General features: G+C 31.3%; 1 protein-coding gene across 1 annotated transcript; it reads right to left on the bottom strand.

Annotated features, from left to right (window-relative positions):
• Positions 1 to 17,328: 17,328 nt before the first annotated feature.
• Positions 17,329 to 20,570, bottom strand: LOC113871612 (protein DETOXIFICATION 54). The gene is made up of 3 exons (XM_027508707.1): positions 20,511 to 20,570; positions 19,427 to 20,314; positions 17,329 to 17,907 (listed from the first exon to the last, which is right to left on the bottom strand). The coding sequence occupies exons 1-3, from the start codon at positions 20,565 to 20,567 to the stop codon at positions 17,329 to 17,331; spliced, it is 1,524 nt and encodes a 507-aa protein (XP_027364508.1). The 5' UTR covers positions 20,568 to 20,570.
• Between the last annotated feature and the right edge of the window lie 285 nt (positions 20,571 to 20,855).

Raw genomic sequence — 20,855 nt, 5'->3', positions numbered from 1 at the left:
CCATAGTAGAGAATTTGTTGGATGCCTAAGCTTTCCATCTCTAATTCTGCTTTCAGCATGCCAAGTCATATTCTTTACATTTTCTGCAAATAGGCATCTTAATCTAGGTATTATTGGAAAATACCACACGACCTTCACAGGTGTTGATTCTTTCTTTAGGTATCGTGATACATTATACTTTGGACATTGACTTAGTGATGCATACTCATTTTGGAACAAAATGCAGACATTAGGACAAGCATGTATCTTTTCATAGGTCAATCCAATGGAAGCAAGTACTTGTTTAGCATCATATCTTCTCTTTGGTAGCACATTATTGATAAATGCAGATTTTACTAGTATTTTACCTTAGTTTTTAATACATTTGATATGAAAAACATGATGGAAAAAGCTAGAAAACTCATAAAAATAATAGAATGTTCAATTCATTTATAAATAGTTTAATTGTTTAGATTTTGTGAATTTTCTATGTAAAAAGTACTGATTAGAACCTATTTTGCAGGAAACTTTGAAATGAGATCATAAGGTTGGAGGATTAAGAGGGAAAGGAAGAGAAAGAGTAGCAATTCTGGGCTCAAAATAAAAGAAATGAAGAATATAGTCTGGGCGTGGTCACTCTTGCTGGCAAAAGTGAGTGTTCCAGAGAGTCCCTCAGCAGAACACACTAGGCGTTAACACTTTTTCTGGCGAAAGTGAGTGTTCCAGAGGGCTTCTTAGAAGAAAATGCTCTGCATTACCACTTTTATCACTGAAAGTGAACGTTCCAGAGAGACTAAATATCAGGAAGCTCTTTGTGATCACTATTATCACTGAAAGTGAACTTTCCAGAGAACCTCAAATATCAGGAAGCTCTGGTGATCACTATTATCAACAAAAGTGGATGTTCCAGAGAGCCCTCAACTTGGGAAGTTGCGCGTGGCCACTTGTACTCATAAAAGTGAACACGCGCAACCACTCGACCTTCTGTGTAGTCACTATTATCAATAAAAGTGATAACGAACAAAAGGCAGAAAATCTATAAATTGCAGAAACGCTTAGATTTTCGGGATCTTTTCTCATTTTCTCATTTCCACACCTTAGGAGAGTTAGAGAGTGAGATTGGGGGCGACTTCCAAGCTCTGGACCTTGAGAAATCAGGCTGGGGATTGGATTCATGAAGAAATTTTGCAGCTCCTCTTCTTCTACTCTTTCTCTCTCTTTTTCTTTGATGAACATGTTCTGATTTCATTTTCTTATGGATTGATGGATCCGATTTTGATATTCTAAATTGATTGTAGATCTGGATTTTCAGATCTTGGTTGTATTGAATGTTTAAGTCTTTCCTTAATGTGATTCTTGAAATTGTTATTCAATTGAATTGAACCTAGAGGATTTTCATCAACGAAGGTTGAGTTAATTGCTCATATCTGAGTTAAATGTCAAGGTTAGGGATGTCTTAGGAATAAGAATTCATGATCTTGTGATCTTATAATTTCCAATACCTAATGCAATGTTTAATTGATTTACACCTAAGGAATTAGGGTAGTTAATTGAATATTAGGATCAATGTGTCAAGGAATTGAACTTGGATTAACCTAGTGAAATTGATCATCAATCAATGAAGGAACTTAGAGTTCATATCTACTTCAATTTGCAATTGATGAAGAGGTGAAATCAATCCTGACTTTATTCACACATTACATTCAAACTCTGTTTTACTGCAAATTTTTTTATCTTTTAATTGTTCTGGTTTATTGCTTTTGGTATGATACAACTCTTCCAAATTCGTATGGCTTAAATGGTTATAATTCTGTGAAGTGGTACTTGAAATCTAAATTCCCTGTGAGACGATATTCTGATCTTAAATTTACTTATTACTTGCTGCAATTCCTAGTGCACTTGCTAGTGTTTAGAGATTGTCAACAACAATTATCCTCTGGTAGCATCTCATATAATAAACTTAGCAAGTCTATGAAGCTCTTATCAGTCCATCCATTCGAGGCTTTTAAGTTATAAAGCTTTAAAACAGAACTCAATTTTCTTAACTTTGTGCATCCATTATACAATGGTGTTTCTGCATCATCTTTCAGCCTCTCAAATATCTTTGGACAATCTCTAAGATCTTCTTCAACAACATTTGAAATTTGTTCAACATGATCACTCTCATTTGTTCTAAATGTCTCTGAGTAATTGACGTTCGATTCCATATTAGTTGATGTGCTTCCAGCTTGTATCTCACCATGCTTTGTCCAACAAGTATATTTTTCATCTATCCCATTGCACATTAGATGTTCTTCCAATTCTTTCGCATTTACTTGTAACATATTCAAACAACACCAACAAGGACAGGGAATAAGGTTGACATCAGTTGCATGCTTAATCACAAATCTAATAAACTCCTTGACTCTGTCTTTGTATTCTTCACTTAAACAATCAACTACCATCCAACTTTAATCCATATTTGATCTAACTACGGTTACGATAATTACAAATGTGAATGTCTTATTAACTCTCACATGGTAGGGCCCTATCCCATTTGAGAACAAACTTTTTCATACCTTAATTAACAATTGCTACTTAAATGTTTATTTTTTCACTTGACAAAATTTGGGCAGCATTTCGAATTAGTCTCCTAGTACACAACTTGAATATGACATCATTTACCTCAATCAAGCATGCACCAAGAGGCAATGAGAAATGCTCTAAACTCAAATTTTGTTAAGTATTAAATACAACATTATGAGAAGCAAATGCTAACCAATGAATGAATAAATTTGTTCACAAACTGTCCAACTTGGACAATTTGAGATTGATAATAATGATTAATAAATCATTATTTTCAATCTCAAACGGGAAACTAAGGTTTCATTCAATTTTAGATTTCAAATCATACCCTACAAAGTTTAATCACTAACTATAATCATGCATTAATAAAATTCTATAAGACACAACATCAATTTCATTCATACACAAAGCAAATATACATAACAGGGGCAAAACAAACAATAATATCTTGTTCAATACATAAACTTAATTCTTTTCGCAGAACAACATAACAGCATGTTCCCTGCTTTCTGTTTATATTGGAACAACAATAAAAACACAACAGAAAATAAGACTTTAATTCAAAAGATCAATTTCCACAACAATCAAATGCATTTTCACATTAATCACCTGCATTACAGTCAACTAGTGTCCAAATATCATGTTCAACAAACCCTAAATAACCAATCCAACAATAGCACAGGTTACATTTCACATTAATATCTTGCATTACAGTCAACCACTATCCTAATATCATGTTCAACAAATCTTAAATAACCATTCCAACAATATTTCAGAGGTTAACTAACCTAAGGTTCAACCTTTTCAAATTAACTTTTACAAAATAATAAATAATTTCATGCTCTCTGTCACGCAGCAATGCTCAATATTTAAATATAATTAGTTCATATAAACACAACAGCACTAACCTGAAATGAAAGAAGTGATATGATCCTAAGAGCCAGAGGATCACACATGTATATACTTTTGTACTTGCTTTGTTCATGTTTAGAATAGTTTATTTTCAGCCTTGTATTTTGGCCATGGGCCAGGGAAGCCCATTGGGCTTTGGGGAAGGAGTCTTTTGTATTTTTATTTGGGCTTGTTTTGGGCCACGTTTGAAGGCATGTATTCAGCCCAAATCCCCATCCCCTTTCTTTGCCTGGTCTTCCATTAAAGACCATTTTGGGCTTTGAGATAGCTTGCCTATAATAGGCTAAGCTCCTCTGTAATTTTCATATTTTAGATTCATTTGATGCATTGTGCATTTTTCTCCTCTCTTGGGAGTTGAGTTTTTCTCTGAATTTTCTCTTTAGAAAATTCATAACACTACTCTTATCATGGATTCTTTCATGTGGTGAGTGCAAACCTGACTTATCTTCAATCCTTTAAAGTGGTGCTACATCAATACTTCCTCCTTTTTCCTTTCCATTTGCAATTTTCTTCCTTCTTTTTGTTGAAATACGTGATTTGAAGCATATATCAAGTCAAAACGTGGCTGGTCTACCTCTTGGAGATCCAATTCTTTGGTCTTTCTTGAAGATCTTTTCAAGAAACACAACATTTGGTATCATGAGCATGGTCCAAGGAGGTACAAAATTCTTAGATCTACACTTTTATAGCTTTCTTTTTTGAAATCCGATTCCATATTCTTCATCTACACCTTCTCCTTCATATAGATCTATTGGTTGATCATCTTTCTTTTGAATTTCAATTTTGGCGCCAAAACTTAAATCTTAGATCTATTCTGAATTTTGAAAATTTGATTATAGATCCTTGATCTACATTCAATTCCGATCAAAACCTTGCAATCAATTTTTGGATTGGTTGAGTTTCATTTTTTGGAACCAAATTCGTTCACTCAAATTTAAATTTTTAGATTTTGTGTTCTTGCATTTTTCACCAAACAAGTGTTGTACAATCTGTTCTTATGTGCTATCTAGCATTTTAATCGGTTCAGATTTAGAAAAAACATCACAAATTCTGCAAAATTCGTATGTTCCACCTTGCTATTTTCAATTTTTCATTTTGCAGAATTCATTTCCTGTTTTTTCGTTTATGCAAAATTTTGTTTCTATTTTTTGTTTCAGCACAATTTTGATTTTGATTTTCATTTATGCACCTTGTTGTTTTCAGTTTTCATCTTCTACAGAATTCTGTTTTCAATTTTCGTTCTGCACCTTGTTGTTTCTGTTTTCATTTTATGTGGAATTTTGTTTCTGAATTCATTTTTCTGCATCAATTTTGTTTTGTGCCTCTTAATTCTTTTCAAAATTGTCCAAATTCTATGCACCATGTGTTGATCTAGTGAAATAATATTTGATTTGTTTGGCTGAAAAACCGTGTGCATAGTATTCAATTTTTGTGATTGTATTTGTTGCCAAAGAAAACAGAAAATAGTGGCTGAAATTGTACAAAAGAAAGAACAAAAGAATACACAAAAAGAAAAGAAAAGAAAAGAAAAGAGTGAAATCCAAAAGAAATTAGTGTAATTAAGCATGCAAGCAAGTGAATGACCATGAATGAGAAATTTGTGGCTAATGCCAACATTTTGCATGGGAAAAACAGCATATTAAATGAGAAATTTGTCTCTTTGGAATCCTTAAGTTTTGTATTGAATGGTTGCCAATTGTGCTTTATTTGCCTTCAAAGCATGGTAGCATAATAGAAGATGAGTAAGAGTTGAATGGTTGTATATTTTCTTTTGGGAATTTCATTGAAATTTCAAGTGTGTCTTGAGTGTACACACGTGAGTGAGTGGAGAGTACCCAAACACTACACACACACCCTTATTAATTGTGATTATACTAACTTTGTCTGTTCTTTGTGAGCTTGATCCTACTTGGAGACTATTGGACTTGAAGACTTGTAATTTTCTTTGGAGTAAAGCCTTGTAACTTGGGGTGAAGGGGCTGTTTTGGTTTCTTTTACTCCTTGTATTTGGAGAATTATATTTGCTTGAGGTTGAGAATTTACAATTTTTGCAAGTAGATCACTTGTAGTAGGTTCAATTTTACCTTGTAAGTAGACATTGGACTTTGGACTTTGGTTTTTAAGTAGCTATAGGGTAATTTGCGCATAGGCCTTAGTTTAAATTTTGCACACGACTAGTATATGCTAGTTTAGGCTTGTGTGATTGATTTAAAGCTTTGCGAATAGGGTCATTGCATTTTTGGGTATTGGACTAAGATTCCAATCCTTTCCTCCCTCCATTCTTTGCATTTCATGGTAGGATCTCGGGATATGAAGTAAGAGTTCACACCTTTCCTCCCTTATTCTAAATTTTCTCTAGTTTTCTTGAGTTTAGTAATGACTAGTTTTGATAGCCTTTCTTTTATTGCTTTCTTATTTTGTTTAGTGCTAATTTTTTAGTGTGGGGTCTAGGTTAATCTCTAGTGTCCGCTTGTAGTGTTGTAATTGCATAAAAGTGAACAACCAAAAACAAAGAATGACTAGTAGTGATAATAACCAAAGTGATGACCTTAGGAGTAGAGGTAGCACCCCTCCCCGTTATGTGGCTAATCTAATAGTCCAAATTGAAGCCATGAGGATAGAAATAGCAAATATCCAAAATGAAAGGGTTAGTGAAAGAAGTTATAGTGAAATAAGCCCTAGAAGAGAAAGACATGAGAGAAGAAGAAGGGAAAAAGGAAAAGATGAACATAGAGATAGACATAGAGAAAGAGATAGAGATGGTGATAGAGATAGACATAGAGAAAGAGATAGAAATGGAGTTAGAGATGAAGATACTAGACATAGAAGAGATGGTAGATTGAAAGAAGTTAAGCTAGAGGTTCCCCATTTTCATGGAAAAGATGATGTAGAAGCTTACTTAGAATGGGAAATGAAAACAGAGCAACTTTTCATATGTCATAGTATTGAGGAAGAAAACAAAGTGAAGATAGCTATCCTAGGTTTTCAAAATTATGCCCTATTTTGGTGGACAAACCAAACCCATAATAGAAAAGATATAGGGTTACCACTCATTGAAAATTGGGAAGACTTTAAGGCCATTCTTAGGAAGAGGCATGTACCCTCATATTATGGTTGTGAGCTTCTTAGCAAGCTCCAAAGGCTTACCAAAGGCTCCAAAAGTGTATAGGAATATAGAAAAAAAAATGAAAATTTGCATAATGAGAGCTAACATTCATGAGAAAGAGAGAGTAACTATAGCTAGGTTTGTAGGAGGCCTTAATAGAGAAATTGGTGATGTAGTTGAGCTTCTACCTTATGTAGACCTAGATGATGCGGTACAACAAGTCATGAAGGTAGAACAACAACTAAAGAGAAAGGGATCATATAGAAAATATTCTTCATCAAGTTATCCTAGCAAGACCTCTAGTTGGAAGGGTAATTAGAATAGGGAAGAGGATAAAGGAAAAGATAACCAAAAAGAAAATAAGTCCACCTCACATTTTAGGGAAAAGGATAATAAATACCCTGAGTCCCAACTTAGCAAGCCCAACTTAGCAAGCCCAACTCAAATGAAGGTAGTTCAAAGACCTCCTCTATTAAGTGTTTCAAGTGCCTAGGTAGAGGGCATATAGCTTCTCAATACCCAACTAAGAAAATCATGATATGTAGAGGCAAAGATTATTACTTTAGTCAAGAGGAAGGAACTAGTTCCTTTTCTTCTTCTAGTAAAGGAGCAAAATACACTAGTGAAGAGGAAGCTTATGGGAGTGAGGGAGACCTTTTGATCATTAGGAGACTTTTAGATAGCCAAGTGAGAGACTTAGATGAGTCTCAAAGAGAAAACATCTTCCACAGTAGGTGTTATGTGAAAGGAAAATTGTGTGCCCTAATTTTGGATGGGGGAAGTTGTACCAATTGCGGTAGTGTGAGGCTAGTGGAGAAACTAGGATTAGAGACTACCCCACATCCTAAGCCATACAAGCTTCAATGGCTAAATGAAGAGGGTGAGATGTTGGTAGATAAGCAAGCCAAAATAAAATTCTCCATAGGTAATTACAAAGATGAAATATTGTGTGATGTAATTCTTATACGGGCCAGCCATATGTTGTTGGGAAGGCCATGGCAATTTGATAAGAATGTCACTCATAGTGGGACCTCTAACAAAATAACCTTTGTCTATGAATCTAAGAGGATCACTTTTATTCCTCTAACTCCTAAGCAAGTAATGGAAGATCAATTAAAAATGAAATTAAAAAGGGATAAAGAGAGAGAGGCCATGGACTTACCAAGAGGCCAAAGGCCTAATAAAAAGGAAAAAGGTAAAAAGAGAGTTAGAGGAGATGAGGGCAACTATGAGCTTGCCTTAAGTCTCAAGATAGAGGAATTTCTTACCAAGATGCAAGATGTGAAAAAAATTCTTTATAGTGGCCAACCATTATACCTAGAATACCATATGAGTCCTTTGAGTCTTGCCACTACTCCTTCTTTGGATAGAAGAGTCAAGGCTCTTCTACAAAATTTTGAAGTTGTGTTCTTAAAGGAAATTCCTAAAGAACTACCACCTAATTAGGAGATAACACAAGAAGTAGATTGGACACCAAGTGTCTTTTGCCCCCATAAGATTTCATGTACCTCATTTCTTGTACATATAGGTCTTGGTAGAATTAGGATTTTCTTATGTTCTTTTGAACTGTGGTACTATGGACATAGATAGTTTGTTATAATTTTTGAGTCTAGGCATTTAGGAACACATATGTTGTGTATGAACTCGCTTCAATTTCCATTTACTAATTACGTGCTACATGTGAGGTCCAATTCATTAGGCATGATAAGCAATAGGTTAAGTGTTTTCTCATTAGGTAATAATGCAATCATATTAACACATGATCTTGTGCATAATGATAAGTTCATACCACAAATTAGAATGCATGTATCTCACATTTCTTATAATTCAACTTTGTTAAGACATTACACTTCATGTACAAATAACCATGTCTTTCATAGTTTTGTATGTTCTTTCTTATGGGCGTATCTCATTAATTTTTGTATGAACTTTTGTAATAAAATGCTAAGGGTCAAGAGGCTAATCTTTGATCCAGGTGGGTTCTTTCGATAAATAAGCACCTGATCCCTATCCTTCACATTTCCTGAGACTTCTTTTGTATCCTTTGCTTTGTAGGAAAACTTGATGGCTTGCATGAGGAGCTTAAGGATGCTTCAAATTCGTGGTTGAATTCTTTCCAAGAAGAAGGGGAAATGTCGTGTTTCTTGAAAATATCTTCAAGAAAGACCAAAGAATTGGATCTCCAAGAGGTAGACCAGCCACGTTTTGACTTGATATATGCTTCAAATCACGTATTCAAACAAAAAGAAGAAAGAAAATTGCAAATGGAAAGAAAGAAGGAGGGAAGTATTGATGTAGCACCACTTCAAAGGATTGAGGATAAGCCAAGTTTGCACTCACCACATGGAAGAATCCATGATAAAAGTAGTGTTATGAATGTTCTAAAGAGAAAATTCAGAGAAAAACTCAACTCACGAGGGAGGAGAAAAATGCACAATGCATCAAATGAATCTAAAATCTGAAAATTACAAAGGAGCTTAGTCTATATATAGGCAAGCTATCTCAAAGCCCAAAATGGTCTCTAATAGGCCAAAACAAGGCAAAGAAAGGGGATGGGGATTTGGGCTGAATACATGCCCTCAAACGTGGCCCAATACAAGCCCAAACAAAAATACAAAAGACTCCTTCCCCAAAGCCTAATGGGCTTCTCAGGCTCATGGCCAAAATACAAGGCCGAAAACAAACTATTCTAAACATGAACAAAGCAAGTACAAAAGTATATACATGTGTGATCCTCTGACTCTTAGGATCACATCAAGAAGGTTCACTAATTTGTCGCAGTTCACCTGAAGCCAAGTATGGAGGAGGGACGTTTGTAACTGTTCAACATAATAATATAGGTACGTTTCAGTGAACGAAGAGAATAAGAGAGTGCGAATGTCCAAACATAGCCAGAAAACAAAGAAAAGATTATGAATATACCTTAAAATTGCGAATGTGATGTCAACCGTACTTGTTTTTCTACAAAAACTTATTAGAAAACACTGAACATAGACAAATTTGTGGTACAGACTTGGCACGAGGACAGGGATAACAAGATTTAAGGCTTAGGAATTAATTTGAAATACAACATCTGAGTGGTTAAGAAATAACTGCTCTCTAATCTACACCTTTCGGAGCAATGTAACGTATCAATCGCTCTGTAAATTTATAAAAGCGGTTCACTATGTGAACCGCTTTCTAAAGTATAATACTTCTGAGAACGGTTATTTAACAACTGCTCTCCAAAATACACTTACGAGAGCAGTTCTAGATGAACTACTTTCAAAAGTACATATTAGAAAATGGTTCCAAATAAACTGCTCTTAGAAGTATATATTAGAGAGCGGTTTCATATGAACTGCTCTAAGAAGTTAAATTTGGAGAGCGGTTAGGGCAAAACCCCTCTCTTAATATTTTATACAAAATAGTTTTTACTAATCCTATCTAAATTGGTGCTCCAAAAGTCAATTTCTAGTGGAGTGTGTGCAAGACATGTTTTGTAACGTGTGTTAATTAATTTAATCATAATTTTCACCTCATAAATTTTGTAAGATAAACATCAACCCAAATCTCTTATAATGACAGAATTTTAAAAAATAGCAGTTTATGAAGGTTGCATTGTAGCATTAGGATCTCGTGTGTGCTCATTTGAAATTCTTTGACAAAGTCAGTTACCGAATATAGCTAATTGCGTCTTATTGTAACGTTGGTCTGCACGGTTTCTTAGGGTGGGGTTAGGAAATAGCATAAGCTATCAGTATAAGGAGAATAAAGGATGTTTAGCACTTCATTTTCTCCTTCAATCCAATCTGGACTTGAATACTGGTCTTGACTATGTGCCATCAATTTAAAGGATGTTTCATGTTAATGTCTCTAATTCTAACTCACTGTCTAGCCAAAACAAGTATGGATCATTACTTGGGTCAATCACTCCCCCTTTCACTCTGGGTGTAGCTACTAGCTTTAACATTTTTTTTAACCTTAATATTAAGTGTGTAAAAAGTAAATTTTGATTTAAAAATATTTATTATACTTTATATTTTTTATATACTAAATATAATTTTTTTTAAAAAAAATTAAACAAATTTCGTCTGAGATTTGTCATAAACTTCTTTTCCTTTTATTCATTCTTTTTCGTTTACCTCCTCTCACTTGTATTTTTTCTTTCATCTATTTTTCTATTTATTTTTTCCTTTTTCTCACACCTATATCATACCTCATTTTATGATATGAGCCGATTATTATTGTTTATAGAGTAATGTTTTCGTATAATAAAATTTGACAATAATTTACATATAAGATGAGAAAAGATAAAAATATAAAATTAAATAAATAATTAATAATATAATAAAGATATAGAACTTATTATAAAAAAACTATTTTAAAAATAATATTTACCTTGTTTAAAATGCCATTTGACTCACAATTCAAATCTTTACACTCAATGCCATCCATATCAATATTATTGACTTGTACGTAATGCAGGGTTGTACCAATTGTATGATGACCATGCCAAGAAAGAAAGTGGAATGCGAATATATGGCTAAAAGGTTTGGCAACAAAATGAAAATAACGGAACATAAAGAGGAAAGGTCATATCCATTGGCACAAGCAAATTATGATGCAAATAGCCTTTTGGATAAATGCAAACATCTAGTTGCGTTGAAAACACTAGTTGCCAAGAGTACAGCTTTTGTTTGGCTGATTTAGTAACATCTTTGTTTTAAAATTAAATAAAATTGATTTTGATCAAATTAATTTTAACAATAATATTTTTTGCTAATAAAAAATTGAACTATAAATTTGATATATAAATGTGTATAGTAAAATAAAATAATTTTAAAAGTAAAACAAATAAGTTATTTGTGAGTAAAAATAAAAATTAATTCTGCGACATTCATAAATGCGCTCAAAATGTTCAAGTGCACTAATATCTATATTTAAAAATGTATTCTTCTCTAAATTTAATAAAATTCTATTTTATTAATTTATTTAAAGAGACACTGATTAGGATTCAAAGGTAGAATATATTGGTTAAAATATTAAATAAATGAAGTTCTCATGTAATTTTTAATAAAAATATTTCACTTCTAATCTTGTAATTAATATCCTAAAGACTGATTAGAAATATTCTTATTTAAAAATGTTATTATTAAAGCACAATCATTATTTTAAAATCAATTTTACTAAAATTTAATTAGACATAATTAACTAGAGATATTGTGGCAATTCATGATGATTTTCTCCATTTTACCTAATGAAGTTGCACCTTCAATTTACGGAATTTCTGAGATGCAATGTGGTAAAACTAGTAGTGGAAAGGGAAGATTTGAAATCTGATAAACCTGTCCTATGTCTCATTCGTGGGTTCCGGGTTCTAAGTTGAATTGTCATATTATTAGCACATTGTCTCCTTCAAACCCAACCAAATCAAAGTTTCAATGGAAAAATGTGGGTCATATGGTGAGTTCATGCAATTTGTGTGGGGATTGCTAATCATGCCTACCCATCAAAATAAAACATTCACTATGTCCTTTTTTTCAAACTAAAATACCATTTGAGTTTCAAGATTTGAACTTTGACACCATTTAAAGGGAAGGAGAAAAAAAATGGTAGGTGTTATGATCTAGGTGGGTGGGTTCCGTGCAGATTTGGTAACTCTTGCTTTGTTTATTTATAATAGGAAACTTGTTATACTAAAGAACTGGCTTTTTTAAGTTACTAAATTATTATTGGAGAATATATATATACTAAAGAACTGGCTTTTTTAAGTTGCTTTGTTTATTCGAGTGGTTTTTGATATATATTATTATTGGAGAAGAAATTCAAGTCACTATAATATATATATATATATTTATATATATATTATACTTCAAATTATTTTATTAATATCAAATATTAATATAGATTGCCAATGTAAAAATATTAATATACTAATTTATTTATTAGTATACATTTTTAAAATTTTTACAGTAAGTCTAAATCAAGTACCCAATACCTATCAAAGATTAAATAAAGTAAATAGAACTTTTAAAAATTATTAAAAATTTAATAGGACGATCAAGTGAGATTAATGGGAAGTCAATTTGGATGCATTGTAAACTTACAAAGAGAAGTGGAGAAAATGTGCAGTGAAGGAAGCAGAAGAAAGCATGCTGCTCTACTAAGGACAAAGCTCAATACAGGAAGATGACACAAAATTCCATCCTTAACATATTTTAATCACATTTAATTCCCTTACTCTTGCGCATGGGACACTGCATATAAAAGTGTAAATAATTGTACATAACAACATTCACATGCTTTGTTTTATTCATTGATCTTTTTCCATGTTTGACATATCCAACAAAAGCTCAAAAGCCAACTCCAATTATGTACGAACTATAAGTGTGTCTAACTATATAGTTTTGAAAACCACCAATACCCTTTTAACTATATATAAGACTGTATCGAGCAACGCAAAGTTTTCCTAGTAAAATAAAATCTTTTGTCTAGTTTATTTTGGGGAAAATCACTGTTTGTGAAAACGGGTTAGAGAAGAGCATTTATAATTAGTAAATATTTATTATTAATAAATATTTTCATAATTATATTTATTGGATGTTACAAATTTAAATGAGAAATTTATTAATTCAACCTATACTATTAGTTTATTGTTTTAGAAAAAAATCAACCAGACATAAATTTAAATTTCTCCTCTTCAACTCATTGCTTTATTTTAATCATCGTACCACTACTTATGAATTGAGGTACACCTTCAGCCTATTTTCATTCTTCAGCTTACAAACTTATCTTACTCTATAAAATAAAAAGTTATATTTAAATATTAATTTCTTTACTTCTTCTAAAGAAAGAAGTTTATCTAAAAAGTTATCATAATGGATCAAAACATATATGTATAACTTTAATTTTTTAATATTTTATTTTATTTATTTATTTCTATACTTTAAATTATGAGTAATTTTAATTTCTCTTTTAATTATTTATATTTATTTTTTATAATTTTTAACTGTTCAAATTTACTCTTGTATTCTAAAATTTTATCAGACAATTTACAATAATATAATGGTATATGATATATTATCAGTTTATATAAATTAATATAAAGATTTAAAATAAAAAAATACTAAATAAATTATATAAAATATAATTAAAGTGATTTTTTTATTTAATAATTTTATATTTTTTTTCTTTACAAGTTTATATGAATCAATGATATTTATATATTTTTATATTTTTGTGAATTATTAAGATAAATTAAAATTAGAAATTTAATTTAAATAATTAAAAATTAAAGATAAACAATTGAAACAAGAAAATTTAAATTTACTCATAAAATAAATTAAAAGTGAAACTAAATCTTCTTTCAGCGTAATAACGTTATTAAATGCAGTTCAACTTGGAACTTCTTCCATCAAGCAAAAAAAAATTATTGTAAAACTTATATAACACTTTTTTTCTTTTTTGCCAATTTCACGTGTAGGGTGTTATAAAGAATTTCAAATTTTTACCATTTGTTAAAGGTAAATTTCTACTTCAATCTTTAAAATAATAAAATATGTAACTTCACTAAAGTTATTTTTTAAAAATTAATAATTATTAATCACATTAGTCTAATCATTAAAAAATATTAAAATTATCATAATAAAGTAATAATTTATCACATTAAATAACACGTGAATACATTTTAAATATAAAATAATGTTATTTTAGAATTTTTTTTAAAAAATAGTTTATTTTTGTCTAACTTTTTACATTTTTGAACAATAAAATTTTTTTTCGTCTTCTATTTTGTCTTCTTTCAAGACATTTTTTTCTTTCCTCTAGTGATCGCTGTAATAGACTATCATGTACAGGAACAATAAAATTAACATTTTTAATATGTTTGAGAAAAATTGCAGCAATTTCTCCCTTATTCACCTCAAAGAAGTTTTAAACTGCAAAAGAATAATTGTCAAAGGATATAAGAGTTTCATAATTAGTAGCTTTAAATATACTCAAGAAATCAGGAAGTCTTAAGGTAACAATTTGAGTACCAACCTTAACAAGAAAAGGATTAACATGACCATAATATATAAATGATTTTTTCATTTGTAACAAAGAAACTTCAAAGAGAATTTAATCATTGACATGACCAATAATTGTAAGACTCCAAAAACTCACATATTCATAATGTACTCATTGTCTTCAATGTTACACATAGGAGACCTCTTAACTAAATTGATTACAACTGGTTGTCCACCCATAGATTTGAGTCTTGAATTTAGTGATTCAAATGACAAATGCTAAGATGAAGAAACTTTGTAACGTGAATGTCATCACAACAATAGTAAGGTAAAGGACAAAGATGTCATTAAAAAATTGAAGCAAAAGACAAGAAGAGACTTTATTGCTTGAAAATATTAGAATTCAAAGATGAAAATAAACTACTTTTAAAATATTCTTAAAGGACATTATTTTGTATACAAAATAAATTAACATGCGTCACTTAACATAATAAATCATTACTTTCTTACTCAATTTTAATATCTATTAACGATAAAGACTAACATGATTAATAATTATTAATTTTAAAAACTAAAATTTAAAATTTAAGAGATTAATTTGAACAACACTGCATATGAACTAAAATATGTTCTTTTATTTGCCATTTTTTATCTTCTTTTACTTTTTACTTTTTTCAAAATCATTTATAGTTAATACATGTAAATATTTCATTTTTATTATATGTCAACTTTTATCATTTTTTATCTTCTTTTACTTATCACTTTCTTTTGTCATTTTTTTATCTTCTTTTATCTTTTACTTTTTTTTTGAAATCATTTCTAGTTAATACATGTAAATATTTCATCTTTATTATATGTCAATTTCTATCAAATTTTTTATTTTTTTTACTTGTCATCTTCTTTTGTCATTTTTTATCTTCTTTTATTTTTTACCTTTCCCCGAAATTATTTCTAGTTAATATCATCTTTATTAGTTATCAGCTTTTATCTCTTTTTTTTTCTTTTTTTTTTTACTTTTCGCCTTCTTTTATTATTTTCTATCTTCTTTTATCTTTTACCTTTTTTAAATCATTTTTTGTTAATACATGTAAATATTTCATCTTTATTATATATCAATTTTTATCATTTTTTTAATCTTTTTTTAGTTGTTATCTTCTTTTGTCATTTTCCATCTTCTTTTATCTTTTACCATTTTTGAAATCATTTATAATTAATATCATCTTAATTAGTTGTCAGCTTTTATCTTCTTTTTTTTTTTTTTTATCTTCTTTTACTTTTTACTTTCTTTTATCATTTTTTATCTTCTTTATCTTTTACCTTTTTCAAGATTATTTCTGATTAATACATATAAATATCTTATCTTTATTAGTTACTAGCTTTTGTCATTTTTTTCTTATTTTACTTTTCACATTCTTTTGTCATTTTCTTTCTTTTACTTTTTTTTGAGATCATTTTTAATTAATATATGTAAATATTTCATCTTTATTAATTATCATTTGTCAATTTCTTTTTTATCTTTTTTTATTTTTCATCTTTTTTAATCATTTTTTTTATTTTTCACTTTCTTTTGTCATTTTTATCTTCTTTTATTTTTTACTTTTTTCCAAGATTATTTGTAGTTAATACATGTAAAATTTTTTATCTTTATCAAATTTCTAATGCCACACGCTTTACAATATTAACAAAATTTGCACAAAAATTGTACACTTCACATTATTCAATTAAAATATTTTAATATATGTTAAAATAAAAAATAAAAATAAGACTCAATATAAAAACACTAATTGTATATTTAAGTCTACTATGATGTTTTTTCATTTATTATGATACATAATATAATCCACAAACATTTCAATCACACAATGTTTACGTTTCAATTCAGTAAACTAAACATATCAAACTAATGTGATAACACAAACAAACATATACAAAAAATATATTAAATAAAACACTTTTTTATATTTAAAAAGAAAAATAAAAAACCTACAAAACATCTAAATATTTTAATATTATAACACTAATATATATTATATTTAAAAACAAACAATAAGGTTTAAAAAATTTGTTTATAAATGAATGCATATATTAGCACTTAAATGTTTATCAAAATTAAGTAATTTTTGTTTAAAAAATGTTATTTTTCTCTTATAATTTTATTGATAATAAAAATATTTTATAGAAAATTTTTAAAATTAAAATAATTTGAATGTGAGTACATATGTCTCGAATTTTATATAGATTACATATATATAAAATTATTTGTGATGAGTAAGCAAAGAATGAAATTGTTGGCCATAAGCACAAATCATTCACTGACACGAGTTTTACACGCCTCGAATTATTATAGGCAAAGCTGCTTTCAGTTTAATCTCAGTCTCAGCCTTATATCTAAAAATTTGCAAATGTCAGATGCCAGATTCTCACATCGCAGCCACATCTCCATGCACTGGTCAATCACGAGTTAAAGCTACTTTTTTTTATGACAACACCAAAATTTTGCCCATTAAGAAGAAAAAGATAAAAATTGTTAAAATATTTAACATTTGATAGAAAACGAGACTTGGTTTCCCAAGATCCTTTGGAAAAGCTGAAAAGGAAGTTGGGAAAAGGGAAAAAAAAGAAAATAACGGATTAAGTACTCAAAATTACCAGAAAGTAACTCATCAACCTAAGCTGCTATAGCCACAATTACAAACACCACTCAGCGCTCCAACTCCAATCTACTAAGCAACATATTTAATCTTACCAACAAACAAAATCCCAATTGTCCTTGTTACTTTAGCATATGTCATCTTTGTTGTTCTCATTTCCATTCACCAACAACCTATCACTTTCTTCATCTTTTACATCGTCCTTACTCCTAACCCCATTGCAACTACCCATTTCAATTCTAGTGAGCTTCTCAGCCTTCAAAGCCTCAGCTTCCCAATCTGTGCGTACCAACACAACATAGAGGATTGACACAGCACATGCTACCTGTGCAGAGAGAAGCCCAAACCAAAGCCCACTGAACCCAATCTTGAACCAAAATGCCAGGCCCACAGCCACAGGAGTACCCACAAAGTAGAATGAGCCCAGGTTTATGTGAGCCCCTACAACAGGCCGGGCAGTGCCTCGGAGGATGCCGCAGCCTGTTGTTTGTGGGCAGTTTCCAAGCTCACATAAGCCCATGATTGGCATCACTGAAGCAACCAAGGCTTTAACAGGCTCATCATTGGTGAAAAGCCCGGCCCATCTTTGTCCAAGGATCACAGTCCATGTCACATTGATGAAGCCTATCACAAAAGCACATCCTAAGGCAACCATCGCTGCTAGCTTTGCCTTGTAAGGTTTACCAGCTCCTAGCTCATTCCCTACCTGCATTGATAGCAATGAAACTTGTTATTGTAAGTGCTTTGTAAGGTTTCAGTGTATTCAAGATTGCAAATCATCCAACCTTTACACTGTTGAGACAAAATATAATATGTTATAAAGAATCAATTAGTTTGATGGACCCCACAAGAATAGTGGACAATTTGATTTGACGGTTAAATTATTTGGTCAAATAGAAATCTACATGATGGGGCTTGTATGCAAGCCAAGCTGAACTGCACTTATAGAAGTAATCAATTAGTTTTAGTTTTGTCTAGTCATGTTACAAGTGTGACCCAACTGGGTCCATCTACTTGACGCAATCATGCAACAAATTTATACCTCAGCAAGCAGAAACCCAGGGATTCACGATTACCCCAGAAACAAGTAAAAGAAAATGTAAGAAAAAAAATAAAATCAAAGATTCAGAGTGTAAACTGTAAAGAAACGTAACAGTACATAACCTCCAGACGTGTTTTTGTCATCTGGATCAGATTAAGAAAGGGAAAATAACTCACCATGCCACTCATTTCTAATAATGTCTAACAAATTAGTAAAACTGTTAGAAAAATAAAAACTGACCTAACCTGTCATCATCTCCATTCAACTATCTCTGCCAAAGGACTAAAAGTGTGAAAAATAAAAATAAAATCTGTAAAGAAAAAATACTATATGATACAATAAAAGGAAAAGTGCAAGTTCAAATAGCTCCATGACTACACAGCACAACCCAATATTAACAAAACTTACCTATACCTAGTATTTACTACTATTTTTGTTAGACATAGCAAGAAAATGAAAAGGATAAGTCATATTAAGATATGAATTTAATAACTTTCACTTCGACCTGTTAGCGTAATCCTTCATAGTACTATTTACTATAATTTACAATTATTTATATTAAAAAGAATTGCAAATTTGAACTTATCACTTCCACTTTGACTTCAAACCCCTGTTAACATACGCCAAATTGCTAGAAGTGCACAGTTGCTTCCTGCCAACCAGTTCTAACATCAAGTCACACAGACAGAAAAACAGGAAAGAAACAAAACCAGCAACCTACTACATGACACTCTCTAGTCCCTATCCTCCTTCTCACACAACCAACAGAAATGGTAATAAAAAAAAGTAAAGAACCAAAGAGGTCTCCCTCTATCAGGTGACCTTTTTTTTCTTTAACTTTTTTTTCTTTTTTTTTTCTTTCTAACTCAAGAAAAAATTATAAAAAATTTAATTAAAATATCATTTCTCAGAATGTAACTCTCAAAACTCAATTCAAAACTGATTAAAACAAAAAATAACGAACTCAAAGAAAAAAAGGACATTTTTCATACTAAATAAAAAATCTTATCATCTTAAATTTACGTCAGCATCTAATAATTAATTTTTTTACAAAAATAAAAATATTTAAAATATTAAATAATATAAAATTGAGTTGTTATTAGATCATGCTCAGATTAATAAAACTCTAAATAAAATAATGAAGAGAAAAAAAAGAGTACGGGGATGATACAGAGAGACTTACCCTGGCAGAAACACAACCTGCTAGTGCCATGGGGACAGTGTACATCATGCTAGTTGTCTGAATCAAAATCCCAGTGGCTGCCACAGAGAGAGTAGGAGTAGGCAAGTACCCGGCCATGACAGTGACAATCTCGTACCACCACCACTCCAAACATATCATAAAACAACTAGGTATAGCCAAACTCATCAACTGCCCCAACCCAGAACACATCCCAAACAACATTCCCCCACCAGAACCCCATTTCATCACTATCTCCTTCTTCCTCCACACACAGACATACCCTGTCATCAACACCACCATGTTCAAATTTGTCAACACAGAAGCCATTGCCACCCCTGGCACCCCTAGTCCCATCACCACCACCAACAAATAGTTCAAGGGCACATGAAAAACCACTGCCACTAGGGAACAATACATCATGGGTTTTGTCACCTTTTGAGACCTTAAAAACACCCTTAAGGGTTGGAGCAAGGTGTTTGTGAGAAGATCTGGGAGAGAGTAGAAACAGTAGATTGATGCCATTTCTGTTATGCCACTGTCTTGCCCCATGAAAAGCATGATCTTTTCAAGGTTTAACCAGAGAAGGCTTATGGGGATTATTGCCATCAGGAGTATGAGGACCATGCGTTGGAGAGAGAGAGAGAGAAGCTCCCAGTTTTTGCTTCCATAGGCTTGGCTACACACAGGTTCAAGACCTGCTGCAAGACCCACAAGAACAGAGTACCCTGTTATGTTAGTGAAGCCTATAGAAAGTGCACCACCTGCTAGTTCTAGGCTTCCAAGTCTACCCAGGAAGAGAACAGAAACCACTGCTCTCACAAACACCAAGAAGTTCATGGCTGTTATGGGAAAAGCCATGCCTAATAGTTCCTTCAACTCTTCCACCACCTTGTTGCATCAAATCACATGGTTAGAACGATTAAAAAGAAACAAAAGAAAAAAAAAAACTATTAGCATTCCAGTTTCAAAATGATCTCTCCTGATTGTTTCTTTCTTCAATATAAAAAAAAAAAAAAACTGAAACAGATACACTAAACAAGGTAACAAAAAAAAAAGTTATTATTTAAAGGGGTTGTTAGTTTACCTGAGAAGAAGTTGGAAATTTGTGTGAAAAGAAATCCTGGTCTTTGTTATCTCCCATTTTCCTTGACGGGTATATGGGTGGTGTTCTGCAAAACTGTGGGGAATCAAACAGTGGTAGAGAAATCAAGACTACTTTTGATGAGAACTATTCTGCAGTAGTAGAAAGGGGGAAGGAAAAGAAGATGAAAACAAAAGAGGGTCAACAATGTTTGTTTCATTATCATATCATCATCCATCCCATGATAGCAAGCAGCAACAATGAGAAAAGGGCATGTTGTAACAACCAACCTTTTGCTTCTTATGCTGCTACTCTCTAAAAACTGAAAAAGGGTGAGGCAAAGGGTGT

This window comes from Abrus precatorius, unplaced genomic scaffold, assembly GCF_003935025.1.
Source record: "Abrus precatorius isolate BTA unplaced genomic scaffold, Abrus_2018 Scaffold7, whole genome shotgun sequence".
Classification (NCBI taxonomy): Eukaryota; Viridiplantae; Streptophyta; class Magnoliopsida; order Fabales; family Fabaceae; genus Abrus; species Abrus precatorius.
The sequence above is the reverse complement of the archived record's forward strand: the minus strand, read 5'-3'. Positions and strand labels throughout refer to the sequence as shown.